The sequence below is a fragment of the Magallana gigas genome, chromosome 4, assembly GCF_963853765.1.
Source record: "Magallana gigas chromosome 4, xbMagGiga1.1, whole genome shotgun sequence".
NCBI lineage: Eukaryota > Metazoa > Mollusca > Bivalvia > Ostreida > Ostreidae > Magallana > Magallana gigas.
In genome coordinates this window covers 25,438,080-25,450,403 of record NC_088856.1, presented here as the reverse complement: position 1 = coordinate 25,450,403, position 12,324 = coordinate 25,438,080, and the positions used below count along the sequence as shown (strand labels likewise).

Sequence of the window (12,324 nt, the reverse complement as noted above, 5' to 3'; positions counted from 1 at the left end):
TGATACATTCAAGTGATCGGCCGCACGGCCTAGAGAGCAGATTTGAAACCTGTATTCAAACTAAAAATTTATCTTTTGAATGTATTTTTTAAAAATTTAATTTGCAGAATTAGTTGTGCTAACATTTCCCCTTTTATTTTACATGTATTTGTTTTGTATAGTAGATTTTTTTTATTCTAACAATCAATTTGATATCATACTTCTGGTGTGGAATTCAATCTTGTGCACCGAGAGTAATTAAAACGAAAAAGTCGTCAAAGTGTGAAAAAAATACAAACCTTCGCACTGATTGGACTGTGTATTTAGCTGGTAACCATAGTTACATGTACACGTGTAACTGCCCACTGTGTTCTGACATCTTGAGTTTGCAGGGCAAGGATTTTTATCACATTCATTGATATCTGAAAAGGGAGGTAAGAAACACTGATCAAAAAACACGCTTTACAGTAGATGAGTTTTTATTAAATGTTGCACGTTAATTCTAGGAAATGAAAATTAATCTGTAAGGTTTTTTTAACTTAATATAGTTTGATTGTTGTACACTCAAAAAGTATTTTTGTGCGTTTTATATCTTTTTTCAAAAAGAAAATGATTACAAAACAGTTAAAACAAAGAAGCTTTGAACTAGTTCACTTAATTGCTTAAAAGTTTTTTTTGGTAAATTAAATGATAGCGTGAAAACCTTTTCCGTACCAGTGCACTGAGTTGCGGACTCCCTAGTGTAACCCTTTTTGCATTCACAAGTGAATGAACCGACGGTATTGGTACAGGTTGTGGTCGCTTTATCACAGTTGTCTGTTTTAAGCTGACATTCATCGTTATCTGCAAAAAATATCCAATGTTCAACCGTAGGCAAAGTTAAGAAAACTTACTCTAACATGCAAAAGTTTTCATTATCGTTGCACCCTCCAAAAAAGAGGCTTGAAAGATACCATATTTAAGTAACTCAGAATGGACATCAAAACGAAAGGATAATAATATTGAGTACATACGAGGTAAGAGTAAACATCAGAAAGAGAATAACAGTGAGAGAGACTCACCAACACAGCTGCTTAAATCACTTCCAAGTACATAGCCAGCGTTACAAGAACAGGTGTATCCGTTAGCAATGTTTGTACATTTCTGTTGACATGGCGGAGGTTTATTGACAACACACTCATCTTTGTCTACGAATTAAATTGGAGATTTACAGATAATGAAATTGTTTAAGCTTTTTCTTTTAAATCGTCGATATTTCTTCCAAATGGTATCGCATAAAAAATAATTTCTAAATTTTCCTTACATTTGGTGTGTAAAAGTGAATTACAACTGTGTCTACTTCATTAAAGTCACAGATAAAAGAAGGTTTATTGATAAAGTTTTTTTCTATTTTCAATTATTATTTAGATATAGATACCCGAGCAAGTGATTCCATCTCCATCAAGATGAGATGGACATGATCCACAAGTAAATCCTGCAGGAGTCGTCGTGAGGTCCCTAGCAAGAACATCAGTACAGTCCACCCCGGGCCAGCACGGTCTAGAAGCACACCCATCCTCATCATTCTCACAGTAGGTACCGTCATATCCTTTCACACAGGTACAAGGGACGATAAAGAACTGCTCACTGCTCTCCACGCCAAACCCACATGTAGCACCATTCTGAAGAATTTATTTTTACTCGAGCATAATATATCTCTCTACTACGCATATTTTAACATAAGTCACAACCAATTTCAGAAGCTTTAAAAATTAAGTACTTCGGGTGTTGTTTGAAAATACTTTCAAAAGTATTAGTTTTATCTATATATTTAGTACATTACACTTCGCAAATATAATGAGTGATTTATGAAATGGGAAAAACTTGACTGTTGCATGATTTTTTATTAATGTATCGACTATGTGGATTGATATTGTCTACACATAAAACAATCAACTTACCTTGCATTTACAAAGTTTGATCTTTGGTGTCCACAGAGACTGGGCTTTTCCGTCGGACACAGTGATCTTGATACTCATTGAATTACTGTCCGGAACTCCAACCCAGGTTAGAGTTTTTGTGGCATTGTTGACGGTAACTCCAGAAGGAGCATCGCTATTTAGCAAGAAAAAAATTGTATCTCCTTCATTTTCATCCACAGCATTCAGCACAAGGGAGTAGTTTCCACCCACAGTGACTTCAATGGTCACATTCCCGTTCTTGATTTCTGGTGGATAATTTGCTGAAAAGGCAGATAAAAACCGTTTTCTTAATTACCGGTAGAGGGAAAATTGTACACTTTAGCTTTAGAAAAATTACTTTCATATTCCGTTCACTTAAAAAGATATTTGTGTTATTTTATTGTTCAGGGAATGAATGTAATTTGCAAGATATTTTTCAATTATGAGTTATATAAACCAATAAAAATATTAAGCCTTAAGGATATGCAAAGCTCTAGCTGGAAATTAAAACATTTTTTTTCACTTTTACAATGTTCTCAACTAACCAAGAGCAGACTGTGTTTCAGCCAGCGCCGTTTTGGTATCGGAGGTGGAAGCGGCAAGGGCAGCATTTTCTGTGACCTTAAAGTCAAAGTAACATTCCTTGCGCTTTTCTGGATCAGAATCAGTGCTTTTACCACTGTTACACGTAGAAATGGCTGTAGATCGTTTGGATGGATCGGGAAACATGACGGTCAAATTAGCATTGAAAAACACAGGTGTATACGATGTGTCTATGTGACTGGTCCAGTTAGCGTTACTTGCACTGCCTCCATATGTGAACAAAGTATTGTTCTTAGTGTTTTGCCCTGTAAAAACATCGTTTTGAATGTAAACTGCTTACTTTGGCTTTAATCATGTAGCTAATTTCTACTTTTTTTCAGATGAATAGCTACAAATTCTAACATTATTGAAGAAGCATCGATATTCGTTTGAAAAAAAAAATAGACATTGTTTTTTTTTCTCTCAAATTAAGCTTTGTTTGTTAGGAAAGGAAACGTTGTTTTTATGTTGTTAATACAGTAACGCCTTATTGAGATTATCCCTGAGATTAATTTACCCTAATAACCTGCTGGTATAAATTGTTCAAAGATTACAAGCACTTTTAAAAAATAGTTATTCTAAACTAATTATAAATTTACAAACTTCATTAAATCAAAGGTTAAATTTCACAACAAATTTATTATCAGGTGTGTACATTTGCTGCTATGAAAACGAGCTTACACAGTTTTCCAAAAGTGTAGATAACACTCTCAACAGAATTCGACGGTGTTATATCCCCGTTTGGTGCTTTAAAATCATTTGTTGAATTGCCATCGAAATTTCCAAGTAAACCTTTCATGAAAAAAAAATGTATTTTAATGCTTAGTCATAAAACAAGCAATAACGCTTAGTTATAAAACAAGTTTTAGCTCAGTTGGGTTTGAGTTTCATATTTCATTTTTAACAGAAAAACAAGATTGTCAGGCATGATTATTAAGAGGGCTGGATGGTCAAGGTTATTTGTAGACTTTATGAATCTCCTTGAAAAGAAGATCTGCAGCTAATTTGTTGACCACCCAATCTCCTTAATTCAAAGTGGTTGGCTAAAAATTTTCATTTGCTTTTCCAGTTGGAACAATTCCCAGAGTTGCAGAAAACAAGGCAATTGAACACCGTTACCTTCAAACTGTGTACGGTAGCTTGCCGAAGCCGAGATCACAAGCTGGAACATTTTATTTGTCAGCTGTACACCAGCTGTCAATCCTCCAGAAAAGATCATCTTCCATGTAGATACACCTTTGCTATCGGTTTCTTTCGTCACTGTAACCTCCAAAAAGTCCGCTGCTCCTGATGATAAGTTCACATTTTGGAGCACTCCGTTTATGAGGATTTCTGTTGATAAAACGAATTGAGTTCGAGTTACATGTATAACCCAAATGCATCTGACTCTGCTATTCAATTATCTTAATATTTAAAAAAAATCTGCTATGGGGATAGGTGAGCATATCTTACATTTTGAGTAGCTGTAGTAACGTTTGCCACATAAAAAGTTTAAAATCAAAGATTTTAAACTTATCTATAATTATCTTGATTGTCATAGATAAGTTTAGAAGACTTTGATTTTAATCTTTTAATGTAACACATATACTGAAAACAATAGTTTGAAGTGAAACGCAATGATCAACATTTTTGGAAAATATTACACATACTCAAGCAGTTCATATAGATATAAGTCAATGAAATGAGAGTATGCAATTTTATAAGCAGATTCTTATTTTAATATAACGCCCCACTAACCTCATTTGTTAAAACATATACATGTAATTGGCTTTTATATATTCTTTAATAGTACATAAAGGCTATTGACAGATTTGAATCTGAAGTTTGAACATTGATTTATATAGTACCCGATTAAAAGAACTATAATTTACAATGTGAACATACATCTTTTGTGTTTAATGTTTTAAACTATTAAGTATCTATTATGAATCTCGAACTGAAATAATGTTTCAGAGGATGTTTAAGAAGGAAAACCCAAAGTTCCAACTTAATATATGTGTCTCGAATCACCAAAGATTTGTTTTTATTTGCTTAATGACAATAAGTTTTCGTTAAAAATTAACAAACAAAAAAATTAAATCAGATTCAGAAAACAATTTTTCCAACACTTTTTGTTCAACACATAAATTAAAATAGATGAAATGACAAATCATAGAGAAAACATATAAATTTGATGAAGAAGAAGTTAAATTGGAAGGATCTTGATTTTTATTATTATTTTTTTTTTGTGTGCACTAAAAATAAAAATAAAAAATTCCATCACAAATATTTTGTGGAATTATTTCAAAAACTCTTTAAATAATAATATCAAAAAATGACACATTGATTATTATTTATACTGTAAAATCATTTAGATAAGTGGGGGTAAATTTTTGTGAATTTTGGGTATTCTTGCTTATTCGTGGGGATTTTTTTCGTGGATTGGTCGGTTTTCAATTTTAGTAAGAATAATTACTTTTTCAAAATCTGTTTTCGTTGAGGATGTAAATTCGTGGGGAAAGGCTAACCACGAATACCGCAAACATTGAGCCACCATGAAATCTAATGATTTATCAGTATTGTTTCAAAGTGTGTAGGCAATTTTAATATAATAGTTCTTAAAGTTTAAAACGGATACACATTTTTTTTCAATGCGCATTATAGTATAATAAAAATTCAAAATATTGTCTCAATACCTGTATCATTGCTATTAGCATCCAATCTGAATTCCACTTTAGCACTTGCAGGGTTTGACTGTTGGCCAGCAATTCCACTGATGAAAGTTGCACTCTTTAATCCAGCAGCGTTTCGCTGAGGTGAAAATCGGCCTTGAACTTCGACATTAGTTGCTTTCAACAATACAAACTCTCCATGACCATTAAAGGTAAAAGATAAACCATCAAGGGAGGTCAAATGGGGATCTCCCAAAGCGCCACCTGATATACATAAACAAAAATTAATATATACCATAGATGATCATGAAGTATGATTTTATAAACCATTCTTTTATTTTTTTTTTCTTGATAAGTTTGGTACTATACAACATTTAATAAAAACTAAGAAAGGAGATAGCTGAAATCATGGAATAAGATTAAAAGTTTCATCTCTCTCCGAAAAAAAAAATTACCTGCTCCACTGGCGACAAAGTTCTCAGAAGAGCACACGGGTAGAACCGTTAAATATTCACTGCATTGGTCTGTCTTTGAAGCATAACTATTTCCAGCATTGCAGCATGTGTCGAATGCTTGATCTGCTGTTGTTTGAACGGCGGAACTTGGCTTGCGAATCCTTTAAAGATATTTTAAACATTAAATGTAAGAACTAAAATTTAATGTTTGCTCTGCCTAACACAGCAACTTTAAAACGTTTCAACATAAGTAGGTATAATTAAATAAAACCTTATATTTTTTAGTTCTGAAATCGATATAATAGCTTAGTCTTCTGTACTTACATATACGTGTTAAATCCTTTAGCAATAGTAGCTTCCATGATAAGACCTTTGTTGCTTTTGTCATAACAGCAACGTGGGGTTCGTTCATCCTTGGCTGTGCTAGACAAAGCACTTCTTTTGGCAAAACATGTAATGGAGCTAGGAATGCCAGCGGCCGAGAATGTCACCAAAGAGTCAGTCTTTTGCAAAAGACTTGGTGGGCATTTGCTGACTTCATCTGTCTTAACGGAGAACAATGGATTTCTGAGCTGGGATCTTTTAGTAGTAAGGAAGGAACTACACTGTAAGCCAGGGTGAGAGGAAATCCCCCCTGATCCAGAAATCTTATAATATGAAAATCCTTTCTTTTTCCATCTGAAATTTATAACGTCAAACTTCTGTCAGTTGTATGTTATATATGTGTTGTGTTAAATCCATTAATGAAATTGCTATATATAGTATATAGTATCTTTATTTCTGTTTGTTTATTGATGAGAGACCCATAGATCTTTTGCATTTCTATAAAAACAGTTCTAAACTCGGAGTCTTTTTGTACATTATGCTGGTAATACTGCAGATTTTGATAGTATACTTAAGAACGACAATTTGTGAAAAAAATCCAAAGCGTGTGACCTTTCCCCACCGCTAATGGTGAGGGGGGGGGGGTTGTTGTGGTGGATAAAATTATGAATAAAGGGAATTTAAGATAAAAACTACAAAAGTTAACGACCGACGTACAACGACAAAGAAATGATAATTGCTTTTATGAATATTGACATAGACGGCTACAAATCTCTCGTATACTAGTAAATTCGTAGACTCTACCTATGATTGATCAATCACAACACTTGAAATGTCTTCAACCTTTTAGGAATCGGACTGAACATGATATTTAACACACTGTCAGTACATTTAACCATATAACCAACTCTAATACACTCACGAGACATCCCCTGTTAGGCCTGTGGGAATGACTTCGTCTATCTTCTCTATCTTGCTCTTATCCTGTGGATTTGAAATAAGGTTCAAGTAGGACTGGGGGTATTCTTCGGCAGTTTCGTTTTGTTTCAGAACTCCAATCCTAACGGGGTAGTTGCCCACTGAGTTGAGGACGTCCCAAGTCATTTCTCTGTCGTTGTAAATGACCTTGACATAGGTGTTCTCATAGTCGGTTATCATGACAAGTTGGAAGGTCACAGTCTGTAAATGTGAAAAAACAACAACTTATTTTTAAAGAAGTTTCTGCTAGCAATTTTCAGGCTGAAAAAAGGAAGTTCGTTTGATACTAACAATAGTTAACGTTCCTACATATACACCTCTAAATAAGGAGAGGGGAAGAAAAGGTTACTTCATATATCACTTTTTACTTACAACACTAAATTCTCTTTTTTTTGGATAAATCCACTAAGTTTTAGCATGCATTTAGATAATGAGTCCTTTGTCCATATTGACATTATACAAAATTAAAAGCAAGTTTATCCCTGTCAGTAATTTTTTTTAGTATAACAGATTTAAAGAGAATCTTATTTTACACCTTTTAGTTTTCAACGTTGTATCTAAATTTTTATGATTAAAACGAATTATGAGGTGATTAAATCCGGTGAGTGTGATCAAATACAATAAAGCGCGAAGGGCTTATAGGTTTAATCAACCGCGACCGTATTTGATCACCACATAATATTCAAAGAATGATTCCTTATTACTTATATATATACATAATTTTCAGCAATTGTACGATTAAAATATTTAAAGTCATTGATGAAATGTATTGAACTATACTTTACAAAATCGACCCGTAGTGTTTTCAAAGCTGAAATTAAAAACCGATATCATTGAAAAAAAAATCGGCTATTGGTAAAACAAATGTATACGATAAAAGATAAACCATGTAATTTCTTAATTTTTTTCCGGGGAAGGGGTATAAAATGGACTCCTTTATCCTTTGAAAAAAAATTCCAACAATTTAGTCCTCACCTCGGCATTGGCTCTCGGATTTTTGCTGAGTTCCATTTTGTTCCATGTTATAATGATCATATACTTTGGAGATGACATACTGAATCCGGCGTAGTTGCTAGAGAAATCTCTCTTCTCTCCCTGTATTACAGTGTTTTCGCTCGGAACATCTGAGGAAAATTCCTTGTAATAAACTCCACTTTTTGCATCCTGCCAAAATAAGATAATATTATCAATTTCTCACAAAAACGTTGTAACACAGATATCTTACAATGAAAATTCGACCTTAATGTGCCTTTATAAACGTCACGTAGTGTGAATTAGCAATTTATGTTTGTTGTTATAAATGAGGTAGATTATAATAAATAATATTGTGTTCAAAAGTACTAGTATTTCAAAATTATGCAATATTCCATTTCTAAATTTTTCAGATATCTTTGATAATCTCGTAATATTTAGGTAAAAAAACAACTTTCATTCAATATATATGATTAAATAATATCTGTTAAAAAAATAATAAATGTCTTGATCATTTTTGGAGAAAAGAAAAAACTTCGATAATGTGTTGGAAGTGATTTGAAAGCTATTTATCTTGAGAAATATACAGAGCATTTGGTGTTTATGTCTTCATTCTTGAATTGAAATAAATTATTTTTTTTTTTTAATTAAAAGGTGTTTCTCTTTTTTTTCATTTTAAATAGATATTCATGGAATGGTTGGGAATTTAATGATTAAGTTGCACCCTTGGTTAGTCGTTTCATCTGTTTTGCTTTGCTGACCTTGACAAGAGTGTAATATGTAAATGCTTAGTGAAATGCAAATATAATGGGGGATTTTGAATTTGTTTAAAGATGGTGATATCATTTGAAAATAGAACCGTTTTTATCGAGATTTTGAACTTTCCGTAGGATTTTCCTACGATCTGTTTCCTGCATCAATACAAGTTAAAAAGAATGACACTGATTTCAATTGAAATATACACAGATTCCTTAGTCATAGCTCAAACGTTAGACACATCTTGTTTATTTGAAGAAAAAAAAAAACAAAACTAAGTGGCCATACAATGAAATAGACAGACCTACGTCAGATAGCTGTTTGACACAACTACCCAAAGTCCAAGTTCCGGTTAAAATGGTTCTAAGATGTGACAATATATCTAATGACTTACAGTGCCCGTGATAAGGTTGGACCACCAGGGAGCAAAAGCGGCCTTTTCCTGGAAAGAAGGGTCCAAGGCGAACTTGGAGGGGTTGGTGAAGGGACGTCTCACCCCTGAGCTCTTGGTGTCACTGGTCACTGTAGTGAAAAGGAGCAAACCTCCCCTGGTGAACTGGAAACGAATTATAAAACTACATTCATTTGTATTGCCAAATTATAGAAACATCTCGTATTAGAGAATTGTAAATATTTTTTGATAAATATTTCTATAGCCTACAATGTTTTAATAACAATATAAGGTAATGGTCATTATTTTGCGATCTTTGAATTTGTGCACGTGACTATAAGAATAAAATTCGATAACATTTTTGCGGCGATTTTTAAGGAGCGTTTGTGAAAATTCTGTAAAATATTGAGATTACTTCTATGTGCATGTCTGCTTTATTTCTCTATTAAAAAAAAATTAGCTCCTAACAGGATTATTTTATAACATTCATTTCTTGAACAACATTGTGAATGTGTATATAAATATAAAACTTTTAATTATTAGCAGGTTATTGATTTTAGAGATATGATATCAAAAACTTACATAAAATGAAGGGTATAGGAAACCCCCTACTTTCATCGCAAAATTCGGTGCTAGGTAATCAGAGTATATAGCAGACGAAGACAGTTTGGAGTGTCCTGTGAAACTCAACAGCCGATTTTCTGAAATATATCATAAATATTAGAAAAAAAAGAAAAAAAACTTAATAATGTAATGATGTGAGAATTTGACGAAGCAACAATTATATCTTGATATAATTTCTTTTACATGTACTAGTACCCTTTTTAAAAAGCAAAATGATGATAAACAACTTTTACCCCCCCCCCCCCCCCCAAAAAAAAAAATAAATAAATAAATAAAAATAAAAGAACACCGAATTAGCGTGCAGCCAAGTAAAATTTGTACGAAATTCTTCTTTGACCAAATATCTCAGAAAATTTATTTTAGGAATTACAGTATAGAATCAAAATCATCAAAATAAAAAAAATCAAAACAATCAATTTGAAACCCAAATTGATTTACAATCCGTTAACTTATTAAAAGGTGCCTTGCACGTGACAAACTAACAAACCTTTGCACGTTCCTGTTGTACCAGCACCTTGGTACCCAGCGAGACACCTGCAGGTGAAACTGCCAGGTGTGTTCGTACAGGTAGCTCGAGAGGTGATGTCACAGTTGTGGGCACCTGTGCTGCACTCGTCAACGTCTGTAAAACACCAGTTGTCATTTGTTTTATCATACACTCAGAAAAGGCATACATGTAATTCCACGCAATTTATATTTGTACAAATTCACGTTCTTTGTGCACAAAAACATTCGATTCCATTGTAATTACGGGAGGGGCATTCAAATTATAAAATAAACTGTAAATGTTTTTTTTTAATTCTTAAGTTATTATTTCCAGGGTTTTTAAACAATACCATCCGCATCTGATATAGGGAATAGCTTCTTCCATAGTGCTGTATGTTTGCCCGTTAAACGATAACAACAAAAGAACATATGTTTACATATATCAACGAGATTCAAAAGTTTATGAAAATATTATGAAAATATACCAATCACGTTTTTGTAACCCGTATGAGTCCCGGAAACTGTACATTTCTTAATTTTTAGGCACAAATAAAAAGAAATCCGATAAAGTTTATAGATACACCTATCCATAAATAATTGAAAGTCTTACCAATTATGATATGATGACGTAATGACACAATATAATTGTACATTTACAATACCTATTCCTTTATTTGTTCTGCAATATGAGCTGAGATTGACTTCTCCGTCAATATTTCTCTTATAAGGCACTGTCTTATTAGTCATAATAAATACAGGATTATTTTGGCCCACATGATTTCCTCCTTCTACACTTTCAAACAGTGTCGCCTGGTCTTGAATTTGCCCAGACACAGTAACGATACAATATAAAGATAACTCAAGACATATGAATTTTCCCTGGTCTTAAATTCGCTCGCCTAACAATGAGGGCGAAATTGGCGGAAATAAAGCGGGGCGAATATTTCTTGTATATTGTTATATTGTTTTACAAACTCACCGGTACACACTCTAGATGTACTGTTATATGTAAATCCACTAGCACACACGCAATCATAGCTTCCAACCGTGTCTTTGCAACTCGCCACGCCTTGTTTCAGGGTCTTTGTGTTGAGGTCTTTGCAGTCATTGATTACCCTATTACATTCGTTTTCATCTGTAAAGCAATAACAAAAAAGATGCTGTAGGTTTTGCTATGCATTTTTTTTTATTTTATTGCAAAAGGTCATGCAGTAAAAAAAAAATAATGTCTTTTGTGAAACCATCGAGAGTTACTACAATAGGTTCTCTTATCATACAAATGACAAAGTGAAAATACATTTGAAACCAAAGGGGACAGGAGAGTTGAAAAATTCAAAAATATAAAAAATCATAGCATTTAAAATATCGGTAATAGAATAGCCACAATCTGATGGATTTTTTCGATTATTTTCCATGTTTGGTAAATAAAGGTTTAACGGATTTACATTCACTATAGAATTTAGAAATTACATTTGGTAAGCATGAAAATGATGAATAAGGTCAAACTCACAGTATTAAACTTGTCTTTATGAGAAAATAGACCTATGTTATAGATGATTTTATATAGTTGCGTAACATAGTGATCATATTGGGTGCTTAATCAGTTTTGAGGATTTGTTGTAAAATACAGCTCACAACTGAATTATGAAAAACAGTTCGCATTTATTGACGTTCATCCAAATATAATTCCCAAAATTTGGTGGCCACAAATAAAACAGACTACACCTTTTTCCTTTAAATTGAACATAAACTGTGTTTCCTTTCATAGCAAGGCCATAACAAGAATCAAAGAAGAACTGACGGGAGTTGATCTCATTGGTGTTTATTTATTTCAAAATCAATGATGTGTTATTTTGCATAACAAGTATAGGTAGTTTCTAATCTGTATTTGAATAAGGCACAGTTTTATAATATGAATTTTCGGACTTTTTTGACTCAAGAATGTTGATAAAACTCCATATGAATCATGTTAAGTAATATAATATTTAAAGATAGAATGAATTCAATCAAACTATGTATCAGTGATAGAAATATTTCTCGAAAATTTATGGATCCAAGCAATATTAAAATCTCATCTCGTTCAACCAAACGCTCGGCTATCGCTGTTAATCCCCAGCAAGCAAGACAGACTCTCTGCTTGTCGGAGAATTTAAGGAGACAGCCGAGCGTCGAGTTGAACGAGACTA

General features: G+C 33.0%; 1 protein-coding gene across 1 annotated transcript in view; it reads right to left on the bottom strand.

The window, feature by feature from the left end:
- Nucleotides 1-12,324, bottom strand: part of LOC105331976 (transmembrane cell adhesion receptor mua-3) — a 59,207-nt gene that overhangs the window by 39,993 nt on the left and 6,890 nt on the right. Inside the window, exons 5-21 of the mRNA XM_034449932.2 lie at nucleotides 11,118-11,273; nucleotides 10,140-10,274; nucleotides 9,611-9,729; nucleotides 9,032-9,193; nucleotides 7,885-8,073; nucleotides 6,854-7,110; nucleotides 5,932-6,285; nucleotides 5,608-5,768; nucleotides 5,177-5,416; nucleotides 3,621-3,833; nucleotides 3,183-3,293; nucleotides 2,465-2,767; nucleotides 1,920-2,200; nucleotides 1,397-1,640; nucleotides 1,041-1,166; nucleotides 694-822; nucleotides 279-401 (exon numbers count right to left, since the gene is read on the bottom strand). Coding sequence (XP_034305823.2) covers nucleotides 279-401; nucleotides 694-822; nucleotides 1,041-1,166; nucleotides 1,397-1,640; nucleotides 1,920-2,200; nucleotides 2,465-2,767; nucleotides 3,183-3,293; nucleotides 3,621-3,833; nucleotides 5,177-5,416; nucleotides 5,608-5,768; nucleotides 5,932-6,285; nucleotides 6,854-7,110; nucleotides 7,885-8,073; nucleotides 9,032-9,193; nucleotides 9,611-9,729; nucleotides 10,140-10,274; nucleotides 11,118-11,273 — 3,303 coding nt within the window. The remainder of the gene's footprint in view (nucleotides 1-278; nucleotides 402-693; nucleotides 823-1,040; nucleotides 1,167-1,396; nucleotides 1,641-1,919; nucleotides 2,201-2,464; nucleotides 2,768-3,182; nucleotides 3,294-3,620; nucleotides 3,834-5,176; nucleotides 5,417-5,607; nucleotides 5,769-5,931; nucleotides 6,286-6,853; nucleotides 7,111-7,884; nucleotides 8,074-9,031; nucleotides 9,194-9,610; nucleotides 9,730-10,139; nucleotides 10,275-11,117; nucleotides 11,274-12,324) is intronic.